The sequence below is a fragment of the Nannospalax galili genome, unplaced genomic scaffold (assembly GCF_000622305.1).
Source record: "Nannospalax galili isolate Female #2095 unplaced genomic scaffold, S.galili_v1.0 scaffold54, whole genome shotgun sequence".
NCBI lineage: Eukaryota > Metazoa > Chordata > Mammalia > Rodentia > Spalacidae > Nannospalax > Nannospalax galili.
The window spans coordinates 5,200,335-5,219,593 of NW_008341028.1; the positions used below are offsets into that span (position 1 = coordinate 5,200,335).

Here is a 19,259-nt window from a genome sequence, read left to right on the forward strand (position 1 = left end):
GACCAGGCTGGCCTCGAACTTACAGAGATCTGCCTGTCTCTGCTTCCCAAGTGCTGGGGATTAAAGGCATGCTTGTTTTGGAGACTCCGTCTTTAAAAAAACAAAAAAGGAGCACACAGAGAAAATCATTAATGCCTATTAGACATCACACAAGTGGGTTTAGACACTGTGTGCCTTCTGATGGAAATACCACTTCTATGAAAGTTTTCCAGACTCCCACCAAGCCTTTTGATCAGGCTCCCAAGTTATAGAACATACAGGAGACAGAAGAACACAGCAGTGACAGCATAGAGAGGGCCTGACAGAACCTAGATTGTAGGAAGCTCCACAGGACGAATGCATCTAAAACATATTGTGTATGGTGAGAAGGGCTGGGACTAAAGCTCAGTGGTAGAGCATTTGCTTACAGTATGTGAGGCCTTGGGTTCCATCTCCAGCACTGGGAGTTGGGAGGGAACCAAGTTAGAGGACATTAAGTGAGATAAACCAGAGAAAGGAAGACAAATACTACATGTTAGTTGTATGTAGAGGACGCAAAGTTGATCTTTTGTTGTTGTCCCCAGATTTAGTGAAAATATTAAAGAATAGAAGAAAAGATTCCAACAGCTCCACGTGGTGTTTTGAAATTCATCCCAACTGTAGGCTGAGTGACCTGCAGGTTGGAGAGACTGCTAAAGTCCAGAAGCTTCAGAATTTCCTTAGTGTCAGGATCCACTTCAATGACCTCCTGATCCAGGGCTCAGACCTCAGGAACATAATTATCTCTCTTCTCTCTCTCCTCCTCCTGCAACTTGATGGAGGTCCCTCTCACGGGACCTCTCTGAATGCGCTTCATCAGATGTGTGCCGTAGCCTGCTATCTTGTGGGGCTTCTTGCTGGGGATAATGCGATCTCCTCACACACACGCTTGTTGGTGTGGAAGTCGTTCCCCAGGCACAGGTAGTATTTTTCAATGATGACCCAAGCTGCCTTCTTCACGGTTTTGGTGTGAACGCAGCCCATGTTGGTGGGTCCTGGTAAAAGAGGAGGCAAAGTTGATCTTGTAGGTGAGGGAAGTGTGGTTCCTACAGGCTGGAAAGTGGGAGGAGTGGGAGCAATGAAAGGAAGACGATAGATACAGGGGTGCTGGATGGAGCCATGAGTTCTTTTTTCTCCCTCCTTCCCTCCTTCCCTCCCTCCCTCCCTTCCTTCTGTATAGCTCTGACTTTGTGGACTAGGCTAACCTCAAACTCAAACTCACAGACACCTATCTGCCTCTGCCTCCCAAGTGCTGGGATTAAAGGTGTGTGTCACCACCCTTGGTGTTCTTTTGGGGGAGTGGGGGCAGCATTTTGCTGTATTGCCTGGCCTGGAACTTGCTATATACCTCAGGTTGGCCTCTGCCTCCTAAGTGTTGGGATTACAGGTGTTCACCACCACACCCAGCTGGGAAGAATAATTTCTAAAGTTCTACAGCACAATGGGATAACTGTGGTTGACAACAATAAATTAAATAAGTCAAAATAGCTAATAGGATTTGAACATTCCTAACACAAAAAAATGACTAATGTTTGAATGAGGGATTTGCCAGTGACCCTGATTTGATCATAACACACTATATCAATCTAACTAAAGGTTACACTGTGCCTTGTAAATATGGAAAACTACAATGTGAGGTGTCAATTAAAATAATTTTTTTTTTGAGACAGGGTCTCCCTGTAGCCCTAGCTGACCTGGATTCGCTATAGAGACCAGGCTGGCCTGGAACTCACAGAGATCCACCTGCTTCTGCCTCTCGAGTGCTGGAATTAAAGGCGTGCACCACCTCGCTCAGGAAAATAAAATGTATTTTAAGTCAGTGTGGTGGCTCACACATTTAACCCCAGCATTCAGGAGGCAGAGGAAGAGGCAGGTGGATCCTTGTGAGGTCAAGGCCAACCTTGTTTACATAGTGAGTTTCAATCAATAGGCTACATAGTGAGACCGTGTGTGTGTGTGTGTGTGTGTGTGTGTGTGTGTGTGTGCTCGTAAAGGTGCTTGTTACATAGGCCTGGCTACCCCTTATTCTCTTTTTCTTTTTCCCTCTGTTCTTTTAATGGTGAACAAAATGGGAAGCAGGGGAGATGGGGGACAAGTCAGGAGCTAAATAAATACAGTTTATGCCATGTTCTAAAGTGTTGACTTATGTGGATCTTTGAGCCTCTAGAGAAGGTGACAGGCAGCTCCAGGATATCCAGGGATCTAGCAGGGCAGCTGCAGAGACTCAACACATACCCTACCCTGGAGGGAAGCTGAGGTGGGAGAATGACTTGAGCTCAGACCTTGGAGACCAGCTTGGGGCAAAAGAGCTAGACTTTGTCTCAAAACAAAACAAAAACCAAACAACCAAACCCCCAAACCAAACACACACAAAAAGAGAAAACTGTAAATAGATTTTGTTTCTTTTGAGTATGAAATGGGGTCAAAGTGGGAAGAGGTGGGCCAAGTATGAGTCATGTCACAGAATTACAAAACTGTGACCTTGCTCTAGCAAAAAGGGCTACAGGGAGAGAGCTGGATAGGGTAGGGAGGCACAATTAAAACTGGGAAGTTTAAAACTAGGTTACAACAACTATAAAGTCAAGGAAAGTAGCCAGCCAGGGGAGAAGAGTGGGAAGAGCTAATAGAAAGGAATGACCAGTTCATAGACCCTGAGGCAGGGTAGAGTTTGGTTCATTCAGCTGGAGGAATTTTTACAAGGTTAATTTTATTGGTTTTGTTTTGCTTTGATTTATTTTTCTCCCTGGGGGTTACAAAGCAGTTTCCTCCTTACTGCCAGACTGATTTCCAGAATGCCAGCCTCAGGTTGCTCCCACCAGTCAAGTGCACTGGCTGGGACAGCTCCACCTTCTGCCCTGACATCTGTCATCATCGGCCTTTCTCAGGTTTTGCCAAGTCTGAGTGGTGTAATTGATACCACATTGTCCTTTTAATCTGATTTTTTTCTGATTGTGAATACATCTGACCACCCTTTCCTATGTTTGCAGGTTTGCTGGGGTGGTTGCTCCTTAAAAGCCTGTTCAAGTCCTTAGAGGTCTGAAGGTGGCCAGATCAAGGTCTCCGCTGTGCCCAGGGTGGGACCTGATTGGAAGAGTCCCAGGGGAGAAGCACACAGGAGACCTGGGGCAGGTTGAAGGCGCAATGCCAGAGTACAATCTGGAATCCGTGGAGGGGCCCTGGGCTCTGGGTCGCCGCAGCTGTGCTAACAGCAGGTACCGACCTGGGAGGAATGGGGAGGATCTGCGCGCTCTGGCCTGGGCACTCCTTGTTCCGGCAGCCACGCGCGCGCGTGCGCGCGCGCGCAACACGAACGCAGAGCTGCGGGATGGAGGAGCTGGCCTGGGAGACCCACGGCCGTGAGTCCCCGTGCCGTGGGCGGAGGGAAGCGGGGGTGGGGTGGGGGGAACCTAGGTGAAGAGGACCCGGTGTTCGCTTAGGGAGGCCTAGAGAGAGTTTGGCGGGTCCTTGTGGCCACCTCGTCTGTGGCTCCCAGAGGAACGCGTCATTGACCGCACATCTGCTGCTCAGCATCCCCGGCCCAGCGAGCTCCAGCTAGAAAGGACAAGAGTATCAGCGATCCTCGTTGAGGACTTCCTCAGTATGCCAGGCCTTGAGGCAGCACAGGCCCATCATCTAGCAGAGATGGTGTGGATAGGGCCCACTGTCATCAAAAATTTTCAGATGGGAAAGCTGAGGCACGGGGGTGGGGGCGTGTCATAGGGCCATGTAGTGGTAGAAATGCTGACCCGGGCTGGGGATGTAGTTCAGCTGGGAGAGTACTTGTCTGGTAGGCACGAGGCCCTGGGTTCGATCTCCAGCACCACATAAACTGGGCATGGTGGCACACACCTGTAACTGTAGTCTATAATCCTAGCATTAGAGAGGTGGAGACAGAAGGATCACTTCAAGGCCCTCTTCCATTCTCAGGTAGAGAGGGAGTTCAAGGCCAGCTTTGGGCTACATGAGAACCTGTCTAAAACAACAACAACCCTGAAATGGGGAATTTGGGACCCAGAGAAGAGTTACTATTCACCAAATGAGATGGGGGCACCTCAGAGTATTTTGCACAGTACTCAGAGCCAGGACTCTTAGATGGGCAGAAGCATACATACATTGGCCATCAGCAGCAGTCCTGAGAGGTCTTTGGTGCCCTGCCTGGGAAAGGGAAGAGGATTGTACCCTTGTCTCCACTGAGAGTCTTCATTCCTGAAATCCAGGCTGAGCCCTGCCCATGGAATGTGTAAACTGTTGAAGAAAACTATTATCTTCTTAGATGAGTGAGGTGCTGGGGTTAGCAGGTTCCATTAAGTGTTGGTTTAAAATTTGATTATTTATTTACTTTTCTTTTTTTTTTTTTTTTGGTGTTTTTGAGACAGGGTCTCTCTATAGTCCCAGCTGGCCTGGAACTCACTATGTAGACCAGGCTGGCCTGGAACTCACAGAGATCTGGGATCTGCCTGCCTCTGCCTCCTGAGTGCTGGGACTAAAGGTGTGTACCACCATGCCCAGTTTATATATTTATTTTTAAGATTTATGTGTATGTGTGCACCTGCTGGTCTGTATGTGTGCCATGTGTATGTAATGCCCACAGAAGCCAAAAGAGGGCATTGGATCCCCTGGAACTGGAGTTACAGGTGGTTATAAACTGCCATATGGGTGCTGGGAACTGAAATTTGTTCTCTGCAAGAGTAGCAAGTGCTCTTAACTTCTGAGCCATCCCTTCACCCATCCCACCCCCCTTTTTGAGACAGGGTCTCATATAACCCAGATGACTTCAACGTGCTATGTAGCTGATGTTGGCTTTGAACTCCTGACCTTCCTTCAACTCCTAAGTGCTGAAATTACAGTCTGGGATTACAGGTTTGTACCACCACACTCTGATTATTTTGGAGTTCTGCTAGGGGAAGAGGATCACTAAACCATTCTTAACAGACAAAGACTGTAGCAACAATTGAGCTATGGGGGATGGGAGGTAAGGAGGGGTGAGAGGGATTCTGGACAGAAGACCCAGAATCTGACCCATAAAGGCCCTGAGGCTGGAAGTTCATGGGAAGATGGAGATGGATGGAAGAGATAAGACTCGAACTCAGAGCTCCACCTGCCTCTGCCTCCCTAATACTGGGACTAAAGGCATCCACCATCACACCTGGCTTTTTTTTTTTCTTTTTAAAAATGTTTTTATTTTTGATGTGTATGAGTGCTTTGCCTGTATGTATGTAAGTGTACCACATGCATACATTTGCCTTTGGAGGTCAGAAGATGGTGTAGGATCCTCTGGAACTGGATTTAGATGGTTGTTAGATGCCATGTAGGTGCTGGGAACCAAACCCAGGTCATCTGCAAGAACAGCCAGTGCTCTTAACCACTGAGCCATCTTTCCAACATCTAAAGATGCTTTGAGGAGAGAGAGAACACAGAGAAAGGAGTCCATAGAGCAGGCAAAGCAGATGTGGAGGTGAAAGTGTTAGAAATTGGGGGCGAGGAGAGACAAGGTAGAAGGATGAGGCATTGGAAGGCATGGGAAGGGGAGAACAGAGCTCAGGCTTCACCCAGGGCTGGCATGACATGCATTTTGCATTCTGCACTGGATACAGCCTAGCAAAAGCCCTTACTTACCCCAGTGGGACTGAGTTCCATTCACCCACAAGTGCAGTTATAAGAGTCGGGGGGTTCTGCCTCTCACCCCACATCTTCCTTTCTCCCCAGTGCTTCCCCTGGAGAGACAGCTCCATGAGGCAGCTCGTTGGAACCAGGTGGGGAGGATAAAGGAGCTGATTGGAAGGAGGGTTAACATCAGGGCCAGAAACCATGTGAGTATAAATCCTGTGTGGCACCACAGCCCTTTGGGACAGGTCACTACCCTGGCTCTTCATGTTTGTGTGGGTTAACTTGGAGGGAAGCCTGCCCTCTGACCCCATTGCCTGCACTGGCCCAAGGTCAGGGTCAGGATTCCAGGCTAGACTTGGGTAATTCCAGAGCTCAGACTCTGATCCCCTGTGGCCCATCTGAAAGGCATTATCAATAGCACAAAGGCTAGAGGCTCCTGTGGGGAGGGGGGTGCAGGAGGTCAGAAATCAGCAGGCTGAGGCTGGCAGATGAATGGAGGAGGGTAGGCAGTCCCTGGACAGACAAAAATGGAGAGGTGCAGGTGGGCAGGAGCCCAGAATTCTGGACTGAGGGGCCAAACTCTGGAAACTGAGCATGTATGAAACAGTTTAGTTCAGCTGTCTTAGTACCTGCTGCTCCCCGCCCCCGCATCAAAAGCTGTAAGGAGCCCAGGCCCATTCTGAGGGTCTAATAGACAGGCAGGACAGCAGCCTCAGCCTGCCAGTAAGGCTCAAAGAAGGCCACAGGTGTATGTGTGTGGTCTACATCCCTGCTGTGGAAGAGGACAGAAGGAGAAGCCATGCCTTCTCAGGGGACATGGAGACAGGTCTGGGTACCATGCAGGGTGATCCTTCTGTGACATGGACCTTCTGGTGTGAGGAGCTTCTTGTATGAGATAGCACAGCCTGGCTGGCAGGGTTCCTGACTACAGTAGTGTATGGAAGCCTGCGGTGAAGACTACTGACCAAGACAACTCCATGGGGGACAGCAGTTTATTTGAGAGCAAACAGACCACTGGACTGCCTCTCAGGGAGCAGAGAAACAGCAGTCAGCCAGGGAAGTTAGCTGTCTTTTATAGGCAGTTAGGTGCGTGGGTAACTTTCCATGACATAGGCTAGGCAGTTTAGCTCAGGATTGGTTGATTTCCCAATAAGCAGAGGAACTTGCCTGGGGTTAAGCCCAGACCCACCATTTTGGAATATTGGGATCTGTGCTGCCATTTTAGGAGTCTACCAGGAACCTAAGAAGTAGGGCCTGCACTATCTGGAGTGACATGACAGGGGTGTGACCTCTGCCTTCAGAGTCTGCTTGGGGGTGTAGGAATAGTAATGAGGTTTCTGGGTATCTACTGTATTCTAGTTTTTTGGTTTTTCTTTTTTTTTTTTTGGTCTTTTTGAGATAGCTGGCCTGGAACTTGCTATGTAGACTAGGCTGGCCTTGGACTCACAGAGATGAAAGGTGTGTGTCACCACACCTGGCAATTCTAGGTTTTGTTTTTTTTAAAATATTTTATTTATTATTTTTATTTTATGTGTATGAGTGTATTGCCTGCATGTATGTGAGTGTACCCATGTCATGCAGTGCTACAGAGGTCAGAAGAAGGCTTCAGATTCCCCTGGAACTGGAGTTAGGGACGGTTCATAGCCACCATGTGGGTGCTGGGAATCAAACCTGAGTCCTCTGCAAGAGCGGTCAGTGCTCTTAACCGCTGAGCCATCTCTCCGGCCCCGTTTTTGGTTTTTTTTTTTAATGCCAAGTTTATGTGGGTGCCCACAGAAGCCAGAGGAGGGGAGTGGATCCCCTGGAGCTGGTGTTACAGGCAGTTGTGAGCTACCTGATGTGGGTGCTGGAAACTGAACTTGGGTCCTCTGGAAGAATAGCAAATGCTCTTAACCACAGAGCCATCTCTCTAGCCCCTCTGTTCTGTCTTTCAGAATGCTTGTCCAGCAGCTTCTTGGTGGGCCTTACCCCTGGAGAGATGAGGAGGGCAGGAAGTATAGGTCAAGGCAGGTCTGGGGTGTGGGGAGGTGCAGGTCACTTTACATCATGCAACATGTGGTTGGTTGTTGGTGACTGAGGCCTTGGTCTTAACTCCTGTACAAGTACCTGCAAGTGGGACTGGAGAGATGGCTCAGCACTTAAGAGCACTGGCTGCTCTTGCAAAGGACCCAGGTTTGATTCCCAGCACTCACATGGAGACTAACAACTGTCCTAACTCCAGGTCCAGGGGAATCCAACACCCTCTTCTGACCTCCATGAGCATTGCATGACACGGGTGCACTTACATACATGCAGGCAATACACTCATACACATAAAAATAAAATATTAAAAAAGAATAAGTACCTTCAAGGAAGCATGGCTTTGTAGGAAGGCAGGATGCCAGTGCCCATTCATCTATCCATCCATCCATCCATCCATCCATCCATCTCTCCATCCATTCATCTACTATTCACTATTATTCACTCATACACTCATTGAATCCTTCATTCACTAAGTATATTCATTCATGCACAATCTATTAATTACTTTCCTTGATGCTGGACAAAATACCTGATGAAAGCAACTTAAGGAAGGGTTTATTGTGGCTCACAGGTAAAGGGCTCAGTCCTTAATGGTGGGGAATGCATGGCAGCAGGAGCAGGAGGCTGCTGGTCACATTAAGTCTGCATTTGGGAAGCAGAAAGAGGCAAATGCTCAGCTCCCTCTCTCCTTTTTATTCAGTTTAGAGCCCAGCCTATGGAATGGTGCCACCTAATTAGCATGAATCTTTTTACTTCAATTAACCTAATGTAGAAAATCCCTTACAGACATGCCTGGAGATTTGTTTCTATGGTGATTCTGAATTCCAGCAAGTTGACAATCAAGATTAACAAGCACACATACTCCTTGGCTCATTCATTCAGTCATTAAGTATATTCATTCACACACTCCTTGGCTCATTCATTCATTCACTAAGTATATTCATTCATATACTCATTGGCTCATTCATTCATTCATTCATTCACTAAGTATTTATTAAGTGGGGGCAGAGCAGAACCCATGACAGTCATGGTCCCTGCTTTTGTGGGGCTGATAGTCTCGTGGGGGTGAAAAGACAACAAGCCAAGTATCTCATCCCTACTATGATAAACTATCTTATAAGTATGTGGAGAAGGGTTGGAGGGGCTTTGTCGTAACTGGAGATACCGAGGAAAGCTTCCATGGAGTGAGATGAAGGGCAGTGTTTCAGGCAGAGGGAACTGAGCCCTGAGGGAGGGAGGGAGGGAGAGAAGGGAAGGGAAGAAGGAAAGGAGGGAGGGAGGGAAAGAAGGAAGGAAGGAAGGAAGGAAGGAAGGAAGGAAGGAAGCAAGCAAGCAAGCAAGCTGGTCTCCAGAGAGACCATACAAAAAAGTAGTGTTTCCTTTCATTGGAGACTGTAGAGGGAAAAGTTGATTATAAAGAGGAGGCTAGTGGCTCTCTCTTACAATCCACTGGGACTGAGGGACAGAGACCAGGATGAACTGCCAGGGTGGTAGAGATGAGCCGAGCAGTTAGACCCTTTCATCTCATTCTGAGGGAAGAACCAGGCACTCTGGTCTCCCCTGAGGCCTTAGGGAACAATCCTAGATCACATGTGGCTTCCCAGTAGGAAGAAAGGCTTGGAGCTGGAAACCATCTGTCCTTTCTGAGCAGCAGTGGGTGGTAGTGCCAGTCCATGGAGGACCTTATAGACTCTGGGCTCAGGCATTTGTCCCAAGAGCAGTGGGAAGCTGTAAAGAGTTTCAGGCAGGGACAGATGGGCCCGGTTAATGTGTTTTACAATATTTGTTTTGGCTGTGCCATGTCAAGACAAAGGGACCCAGAGTAGGGACTAGGTCCCCAACCAGCTGGTCATCAGAGCTATCAACAGCTCTTCTAGCCTGCAGGCCAGCTGTCTTGGTAGGGAGGGTGTTGGGGGCAGGCCAGGCAGCCAGGCATAATGACAAGTTTCCTCTCTTCCTGGCAGGTGGGCAGAGTGGCCCTACACTGGGCTGCAGGTGCTGGGCATGAGCAGGCTGTGCGGCTGCTCCTGGAGCAGGGGGCTGCTGTGGACGATGTAGACTCGGTAGGACCTTAGGGAGAGGGTGTGTGGGTGTGCGTGTGTGTATGTGTGTGTGTGAATCTGTCTTTCCATATATGTATGGAGATGTGTATGTGTATGCATCTGTCAGCCTATCTGCCTGCCTATTTCAGGGGAGGTGAGGGTATCAAACCTGCAAAGAGAGTGTCTCACTGAACAAACAGATTGGTAGGCGGCACACTGCTAAGAACAGAGCACTGAAGACTAGCAGGGTCTGCAACACTGGCTCTGCAAGATTTAGGAAAAGAACTGAATCTGATAGTTTGATACAGATATATTTAAGAATCTAAATTTAGGGCTAGAAATGTGGCTTAGCTGTAGACTGCTTGCCCAGCATGCATGGGGTTCTGGGTTCCATCCTCAGCACTGGGTGGGGGTGGAGGAGGTAAAGACTAATTTTTTTTTTTTTTTTTTTTTGAGACAGGTTCTCACTATGTAGCCCTGGCTGACCTGGAACGCAATATGTAAAACAGACTGGCCTTGAGCTCACAGAGATCCATCTGCCTCTGCTGCCTGAGTTCTGGGACTAAGAGGGTACAACACCATACCTGCTCCACTTACCCTCTTTTTTTGAGACAGGGTCTCATGTAACCTAGGCTGGCATTAAAATTGATATATAGCTGGGGATGATCTTGGACTTCTGTTCCTCCTCTCTCCACTTCCTAAATGCTCCAGAGTGCTGGGATTAGAGGCATGTACCACCATGCATGGTTTATGAGGTGCTAGAAATTGAATCCAGGACTTCATACACTCTACCATCTGAGTTACATCCCTAGACCTAAAATGAATTTTTTTTTCCTGTTTTTTTGAGACAGGGTCTCCCTGAAGCCCCAGCTGGCCTGGAAGTCACTATGTAGACCAGGCTAGCATCAATCTCACAGAGATCTACCTGCCTCTGCCTCTGGAGTGCTGCGGTTAAAGACATGTGCCACCACGTCTGGCCCAAAACTAAATCTTAAAAAAGAAAAAAAAAAAAAGACTGTGGGGCTGGAGAGATGGCTCAGCAGTTAAGAACACTGGTCGTTCTCACAGAAGACCCAGGTTTGAATCCCAGCACCCACATGGCAGCTAACAACTGTCAGTAACTCCAGTTCCAGGGGATCTGACAGCCTTTTCTGTCCTCTGCTGGCATTGCACGACACGGTGCACTTCCTACATGCAGGCAATACACGAATATACACACAATAAAAATAATAAAATATTTTAAAAAATAAAAAGACTGTGTTGTGGTGGTGAACACATTTAATACTGACTCTCAGGAGGCAAAGATAGGCAAATCTCTGCAAGTTTGAGGCCAGCCTGGTCTATATAATGAGTTCCAGGCCAGCTAGGGCTACATAGTGAGACCCTGTCTTAAAAAACTGGGGTGGTGGGGTAGGTGCTAAACATGTTTGCTGTGCAAGTGTAGTGACCTGAGTTTAATTCCTGGAACCCATGTAAAGGTGTGTCCTATTTAGCTTTCTATTGCTGTGATAAAACATTCTGACCAAAAACAACTTGGGAAAGAAAGGGTTTATTTTGGCTTACAGTACTGTCTATTAAGGGAAGTCAGGGCAGGAGCTCAATCAGGAACCTGGAGGCAGGAGCTGAAACACAGTCCATGAAGGAATGCTGCTTACTGGTTTGCTCCTCTGGCCTGTATTTAGCCTGCTTTCTTTTTTTGGTCTTTTTGAGACAGGGTCTCCCTGTAGCCCCAGCTGTCCTGGAACTTACTATGCAGACCAGGCTGGCCTTGAACTCACAGAGATTCACCTGCCTCTACCTCCGAGTGCTGGGATTAAAGGCGTGCATTACCACGCCCGGCCCCAGCCGGCTTTCTTATACAACCCTGGATCACCTGCCCAGGGGTGGCACCACTCATAGTGGACCCTCCCACATCACTCAACAATCAAGACAATGCCTCACAGACATGCCCACAGGCCAATCTGATAGAGGAAATTTCCCAGCTGAGGTTCCTTCTTCCCAGGTGTGTCAGGTTGACAACTGAAGCTATTCAACACAAGGTGGAAGAACCAACTTCACAAAGTTGTTCTCTATCATCACAAGTGTGGCATGGTACATGTCCATGCGTGTGCACACATACATGTATACACACAGAAATAAGTAAGTAAATAAATATAAATTGGACATGGTGGTGAACACCTGTAATTCCAGCATTTGAGATATGGAGGCAGGATGATCAGAAGTTCATAGTCATCCTTAGCTACCTAGTTTGAAGCCAGCCTGGGCTACATGTAACCCCATCTTAAAAAAATAATAGATTCTGAGATTGGTTCCCAAACTTTTTATTTTAAAACTTTAAAAAAAATGTATTTTATTTATTTTTATTTTATGTATATGGGTGTATTGCCTGCATGTAGGTAAGTGCACCCATGTCATGCAGTGCCCGCGGAGGTCAGAAGAAAGCATTAGATTCCCCTGGAACTTCAATTACAGATGGTTGTTACCCATCATGTGGGTGCTGGGAATTGAACCCAGGTCCTCTGCAAGAGCAGCCAGTGCTCTTAACTGCTGAGCCATCATTCCAGCCTCAATAAATCTCTGTCAGATGGAGACCAGCCTGGTCTACACAGCGAGTTTCAGGCTATTCAAAGCTACAAAGTGACCCTGTCTCAAAAAAAAACAAGCAACAACACCGAATAGTCATTCTATTGAGGTGACAATGGGAGTAGATGGCAGCTGCTTTATTTTTAGGTTTCACCTGGAAAAAAAGTTTACAATAGTATATCAGCCTCTATTTTAAACAACAGCTGAACTTTCTGGTCTTTAAGCACCTGAAGCTTAGGGGTCCCTGGACTGAGTGGCACCTGCAGGCCCTAAGCTGGATGGTTTGGCCATGTTGACACAGTCACGTCTCTTCTGTTTCTCCTCACCTCCCCACATCCTCTCCCCCAGTTTGGTATGAACGGGCTTCTCCTGTCTGCCTGGTTTGGCCACTTGCGGATTGTCCAAATTCTGGTCAACGCCGGGGCCAAGGTCCACTGTGAGAGCAAGGTAAGGTAAGCAAGGTAAGCAGCCCTGCCCCTGTTCCCACTGCCCACCTCAGTTTCCCATCTGCCTCTGTCTGGGGCAGCTTGCCTCTTGGGCCTTGGAAGCGCCTGTTCAACTGAGCTGGGTGAAATTCCACTCTTGCTGCCTCTCCTGGGGCTGGAGAAAGGGCAGCAGTGTTTTCATCAGGTAACAGTCTCTCTCCTCTGCAACAAATCACTCTAAAGTTTAGTGGCTTAAAGTAATGATGACTTACTTTTTCTTTTTTTATCTTTTTGAGACAGGGTCTCCCTGTAGCCCCAGCTGTCCTGGAACTCACTATGTAGACCAGGCTGGCCTTAAACTCACAGAGATCTGCCTGCCTCTGCTTCCCAAGTGCAGGATTAAAGGTGTGGGCTACCATGCCCGGCTACTTTTTCTTTTTATCCTCTTCTTTTTTCTTTTTGGTTGTTTAGAAAGGGTCTTACTATGTAGTCCAGGCTCATCTGGAAGTAACCATGTAGCCCAGTGTGGCTTCAAACTCGAGGAAGTCCTGCCTTAGCTTCTCAAGTGAGAGCTACTATACCTGATCTCTCTGTCTCTCTCTGTCTCTGTCTGTCTCTGTCTCTCTCTCTGTCTCTCTCTCTGTCTCTCTGTCTCTCTGTCTCTCTCTCTCTCTCTCTCTCTTTCTCTCTCTCTCTCGTCTATACAGCCCTGAGTGTTCTTGAGCTTATTATCCTTTTGCCCAAGTCTCCTCAGTGCCTGGCTGATATGATTGTTCATTCCTTGGTCAGCTGGGCCATCCCTCTGGTTTTGCTCAGGCTGAGGTTGCAGGCAGCAGGCGGGCTGGGGGGCTGTAGAGTGTCTAGGACTTCTGTAGGGAAGTTCAGGACGTCTGAGATAATACCCCAGTTTCTCCAGGTGGCTGTTGATACATATAGAAGCCAGCCTGGACTTTCTATGTGACTGCCTTGGGGTAGTAAAATAAGGGTAGTGTTGGAGATATGTAGTCAGTTGGTAGAGTGTTTGCCTAGTATGCATGAAACCCTGAGTTTGATCCCCAGCACTACATAGACTGAGTATGAGGGTGTACTCCTGTAATCCCAGCACTGGGGAGACTAAGGGTATCAGGTTCAAGAAAATTCAGGGCTACAAAGCAAGTTGGAGGCCAGCCTAGGCTATTTACTGAGATGGGGGTCTCACCATATTGCCAAGACTGGCCTTTAACTCCTGGGCTCAAGTGATCCTCCCCTCAGCATCTTGGGTAGTTAGGACTATAGGTCTGTACTGTATCTGGCTTTCTTTTAAATTATTTTGAAAATTGGATTAATTCTTCATCAGTGAGTGTTTTTAGTGCTTTATATATTTTGGACACATTTCAAAGTAAATTTCAGACATCTGTGTATTTCCCTCTAAATACTTCAGCATGCATATTATTAACTAGTGTTTATAGACAACCAGATCCAGAAATCTAAAATTTAGACCCATTCAGGTTTGACTACTATCAAGATGTAGACCACCATTCTCCTGATTTTTAGGACCCATTGATGGCTTGACTGCAGTTTGCTGTTGGAAAAACAGTGGTCCAGGTGCTGGAGAGATGGCTCAGCGTTAAGAGCATGGCCTGCTTTTTCAGAGGACCTGAGTTGGATTCTTAGCACCCACGTCAGGTGGCTCCTGTAATTCCAGCTCCAGGAGATCTGAGGCCCTTTTCTGGCCCCTGGGGGCAGCTGCACACCTGTGTGCATACACGCACACACACACACACAAATATTTTTTAAAATCTTAAAAAGGCAAAGAAAAACAGAACTGCAGAGAATCTGTCCTTAATGCCCTTTAATGCAAGGCTGGGTGGAAGCTCTGGATCATAATTTTATTATTTGCAAGTCTCCCTCATTTAAATATTGCTCACAAGACCTTCTTTCTGCCTCCCCTCTCCATAACTAGGCCTCTTGCCTCCAGATCTTGGTACTATCTGGTCTCCCTTCTCCCTGGGAGGTTAGAAGGTCAGTGCTAGAGATAGCACACTGAGCACTTACTTACCTGCTCCTTCATTTGTAGCTATATGAAGGAAGCCAGTGCCTAGAATCTTTACAGCTGCTCTATGTGGATGTTTTTGGAACTCCAGACCTGTATGAACTCATCTTACATTTTGGAATCACTTTTTAGTTTGTAAAATAAGACAGTCAGTGCATAACCACAGGCTCAGAGAGGTAGAGGTAACCTGGCCCAAGACCACAGGGCTGAGTGCAGAGCTGGGCTTTTGCCCCTAACATCCTGATTTCCTGACTGCCTCACTTGGTCATCCTTGGGCTCCGTTCATCATTGACAGCCTTGTTGCCATGGGGAGTTGAGTGCTGGAAAACGGGGTATATGAGAAGGGTCTTCCTTCACAGACTCCAGGGACCACCCTGGGCTTGTTTCCAGGATGGCCTGACCTTACTGCACTGTGCAGCTCAGAAAGGCCACGTGTCTGTGCTGGCCTTTGTCATGGAGGATCTGGAGGATGTGGCCCTGGACCATGCAGACAAGGTGAGAGGGGGGCAAAACTGTTTGACTTTCCTACTGGCTCGGACTCCAGCTGGGACTGGCTGGGTGTACCTTATTGGCTGGGGGTCTGCTAGGTGTACCTTACTGACAGGGGCTGCACTAGGTATACTACATTCCTGGAGTGCAGTCTTGGATCTGTGGGAAGCTGGAATGTTTCTGGAGGGGATATAAGGGTACAGATAGGCAGGATGAAAGCAGAGCATAGTTACCTCAGAGAAGCTCCAGTCAAGGACTAGACAGACCAAGAATGGAGCCTGCTCTCTGCCTCCTGGGGAAGGTGACATTTAGTGAAGGACTAGATTTGGAAAGAGTAAAAGCACCCTGGGAACTTTAGGGATAGGAAAGAGCCTTGAGTGTGTGAGTTCTGGTGAACTGGAATCATTGGTGGGAAGGTCAGAGGGGCTGGGGATCCCCTGTGGAGATCTTAGTCTCAGTCGGAGGAGTCTGTCCTGCAGCACACGGCAGGGAGCCACTGAAGGGCTGCAATGGGAGGGGTCCCCTAACAAAGAGGCTGTTGTTGGGAAGCTGGGGCTGGCTTTTCCAGACAGTGTGTGGGGTGAGTGGTGGCAGGGGGAGAATGTCTGGGGTGGGAGAGGCCACTGCAAGCCCAGAGAGGTCAGGGGAGGCAAGGTCAGAAGGGCAGGGCGGGCATGCCCACTGACAGGGTCAGCGAGTTCACTGTCACTCTCCTTCCTGCCAGCTGGGTAGGACAGCGTTTCACAGAGCTGCTGAGCATGGACAGCTGGATGCTCTGGATTTCCTGGTGGGCTCTGGCTGTGACCACAGTGTCAAAGATAAGGTATAGTAACTGAGAGGCACTCTTAACTCCCGACCAGGATGCAAAACTCCCTGTACCTTCCTGGTGCTGGCACCTCTCAGAGCCGTAGTCTGACTCCAGCAGTACTAGAGAGAAGAGACCCTAAAGATCAGAGTATATCTGATGTTCTTCTAATAGGCGCTGTAGTGACGTACTGTGGACCAACTGGTGGGGGTGCAAAGATGCCCAAGACAAAGCTTCTTTAGTATTTTTCTTTGAAAATAAAAAAGAAATATTGTTGTTTTTAAAATATTTTATTTATTATTTTATGCATATGAATGTATTGCTTGCATATATGTAAGTGCACCTGTGTTGTGCAATGCCCATGGAAGTCAAAAGACGGCATCAGATCCCTTGGAACTGGAGTTACCACTGGAGATGGTTATTAACCACCGTATGAGTGCTAGGAGCCAAACTCCAGTCCTCTGTAAGAGCAGCCAGTGCTCCCAGCCACTGAGTCATCTCTCCAGCTCCTGTTGTTTTTGAGACAGGGTCTCTCTGTAGCTCCAGCTGGCCTGGAACTCATTATATAGACCAGGCTGGCCTTAATCTCAGAGACCCACCTGCTTCTGCCTCTGGAGTGCTGGGATTAAAAGTGTGTACTACCATGCCTGGCTCTTTTCTATTTTTTGAGACAGTTTCATGTAGCCCAGGCTGGCCTCAAGGGCTAGGATTATAGGCAGTACCACCATGTTGGGTTTATACAGTACAGGTGATTGAACCCTTGTGTCTTGAGCATGCCCCTGGTTGTGGTTTTTGGTAGTGTACAGGCATGAAGCTTGTCACAGATCTGCTTTGTAACCCTGGGCATGCCACTTGCATGCTGGGCCTTGGCTTCTGTGTCTATAAATAAGGAATAGCTCCAATGACTGAAATTTTGGGGCTCTATGTCTGCCTATCCCTCAGACACTTTTCTCCCCACAGGAAGGGAACACAGCCCTGCACCTGGCTGCCAGCCGGGGCCACATGGCTGTGCTACAGAGACTTGTGGACATTGGGTTAGACCTGGAGGAGCAGAATATGGTAAGTCACTAGCTGGGAACACAGAGAAGTGAGACAGTCACTGACTCCCTGATGTTGAGCCCCCAGCCTATGGTGGCAGTATGACTTTGCCTTGGGAGAGGCCTGGAGCAGAAACCTAAGGACATGTTCTCATGCTGATACCTACCAGGAAGGAAGAGGCCAGCAGCAGCCCAGGGCCTAGGCTGAGTAGGGCACCAGACAGGCTGGGTCATCAAGACTTGAGCAGTGGCCACACAGGTGGTCAGGGATGGCTTTCTGGTACAGGAGGGAATAGACTAGTAGAGCTGAGATGGCTTGAAGGACAAAGAGAATATGGACAGGGGTGTAGATCAGGGTCAGCATATGATATGCATTCCACACAGACCATCAGTGAAGGCCTGGGGACCATGGTAAGCAAGCCCCTTGTCCTACAGTAGGCAGTGGAGAACTCAAGGGCCCAGAGCACAGGGGTCTGTGCTCACTTTGGGGTCTGGGTTCACCTTCCCCACTGTCCTTATTCCTATCTCTGTGTGTTTCAGGAAGGTCTGACCGCCCTGCATGCAGCCACTGAAGGGTTCCACCCCGACTGCGTGAGGCTTCTTCTCAGGGCTGGGAGCAACGTGAATGCCCTCACCCAGGTAGCCAGCTCTCCTGAGACTGATGGCTTCCCTAGGCCTCTGAGCCATGACTGTGTTAAGAGACAGAGCTGTTGTGATTCCTGAACATTCTGTGGATAGAGGCTTTGAGGTAGCCACCCTTGATATTGGTCTTGGCTTATCCACTGCTGAGCTATGTGACCTGGGGCAAGTTATGGTACCTAAGGCCTTGTACCTTAGTGGGCTCCTTTTGCTGGTCTTTGGGCCAGGAAAAATCATTGATTCCTCCTAACCTAGGGCCATGAGACTTGAATATAAACTCCAGGGCTCCCTGTCACCCCTGCCACTACAGGTCCTTGAGATGTTGCAATGCCTTCTGTTTCCCTTCAGAAAAAGCTGAGCTGCCTCCATTACTCGGCCCTCAGTGGCTCTGAGGACATGTCCCGGGCGCTCATCCAGGCAGGAGGGCGCACCAATGTGGCTGACCAGGTAAGTGTGGGGTCTGAATCAAAGGGCTCCACATTGCAGTCTCCCATAACTATATTTATGAGGAATGGGAAGGAGAGCTAGGTACTTCTTAACCCTTGGGGTTATGGTGCAGAAGAGACTAGAGGAAATAGTGACATTTTGTGTTCCTGTTTTGTCTAGAACAGGGTTGACACCAAGCTTGCCCATCCTCCCAGCTTATGTCTTTAACTTTGCAGATCCAAACTCTATTTTTTTTTGGTCTTTTTGAGGCAAGGTCTCCCTGTATCCCCAGCTGTCCTGGAACTTACTATGTAGACCAAGCTGGCCTTGAACTCACAGAGATCTGCCTGCCTCTGCCTCCAAGTGCTGGGATTAAAGCCTTGTGCCACCATGCCTGGCCATCAAACTCTATTTTTAGTTGTTAACTCTGTGCGTGCGTGTGTGTGTGTGTGTGTGTGTGTGTGTGTGTGTGTGTCTGGCGTATGTGTGTGTTCATGTGTATGTCAAGGCTAGAGGTCAACATCAGGTATCTTTTCAATTGTTCTCTACCATTTTTTTTTTTTTTTTTTGAGACAGGGTCTCCCTATAGCCTCAGATGGCCTGGAACTCACTATGTAGACCAGACTGGCCTTGAACTCACAGAGATCTGCCTGCCTCTGCTTCCCAAGTGCTGGGATTAAAGGCATGTCCCACCACGCCTGGCCTCTACCTTATATTTTTTAAAGATTTATTTTTATGTGTATGTATGTGCTTATGTGAGTTTATGTGTACCACATGTACACAGGAACACACAGCAGCCAGAAGGAATCAGGTCCCTGGAACCAGATTTATAGATAGCTGTGAGCCGCCATGTGGGTGCTGGGAACCGAACCTGGGTCCTCTGCAAGAGCAGTAAGTGCTTTTAACTACTGAGTGAACTGGTCTCCAGCCCTCCACCTTATTTTTTGAGACTGAGGTTACAGGTATGCACTGCCACACCCTGTTTTTTAATGTGCTTACATGGTAAATACTTTTCTGGTTAAGCCATCTCCCTAGCCCAGTTGTTAACTTTTATTACATCAGAACACATGTAGCACACATGCAGGGACAATGTAATCCTGTGGCCCAGACAGGTATTCTTGTCAGAATACCTAG

General features: G+C 48.2%; 1 protein-coding gene and 1 pseudogene across 4 annotated transcripts in view; one reads left to right on the plus strand and one right to left on the minus strand.

Moving 5' to 3' along the window:
- Positions 1–514: 514 nt before the first annotated feature.
- LOC103736897 lies at positions 515–5,777 on the minus strand (annotated as a pseudogene).
- Ankdd1a (ankyrin repeat and death domain containing 1A) overlaps positions 3,265–19,259 on the plus strand; it is a 28,132-nt gene continuing 12,137 nt past the window's right edge. For 2 of the 4 annotated variants that reach the window (XM_029564991.1, XM_029564990.1), the window contains exons 1-9: positions 3,265–3,374; positions 5,725–5,828; positions 9,612–9,710; positions 12,621–12,724; positions 15,089–15,224; positions 15,943–16,041; positions 16,984–17,082; positions 17,601–17,699; positions 18,048–18,146. In XM_029564991.1, the coding sequence (XP_029420851.1) occupies positions 3,344–3,374; positions 5,725–5,828; positions 9,612–9,710; positions 12,621–12,724; positions 15,089–15,224; positions 15,943–16,041; positions 16,984–17,082; positions 17,601–17,699; positions 18,048–18,146 (870 nt within the window). In that variant the 5' untranslated portion in view covers positions 3,265–3,343. The remainder of the gene's footprint in view (positions 3,375–5,724; positions 5,829–9,611; positions 9,711–12,620; positions 12,725–15,088; positions 15,225–15,942; positions 16,042–16,983; positions 17,083–17,600; positions 17,700–18,047; positions 18,147–19,259) is intronic. The other 2 variants (XM_029564989.1, XM_008836304.2) reach the window with 2 other exon arrangements.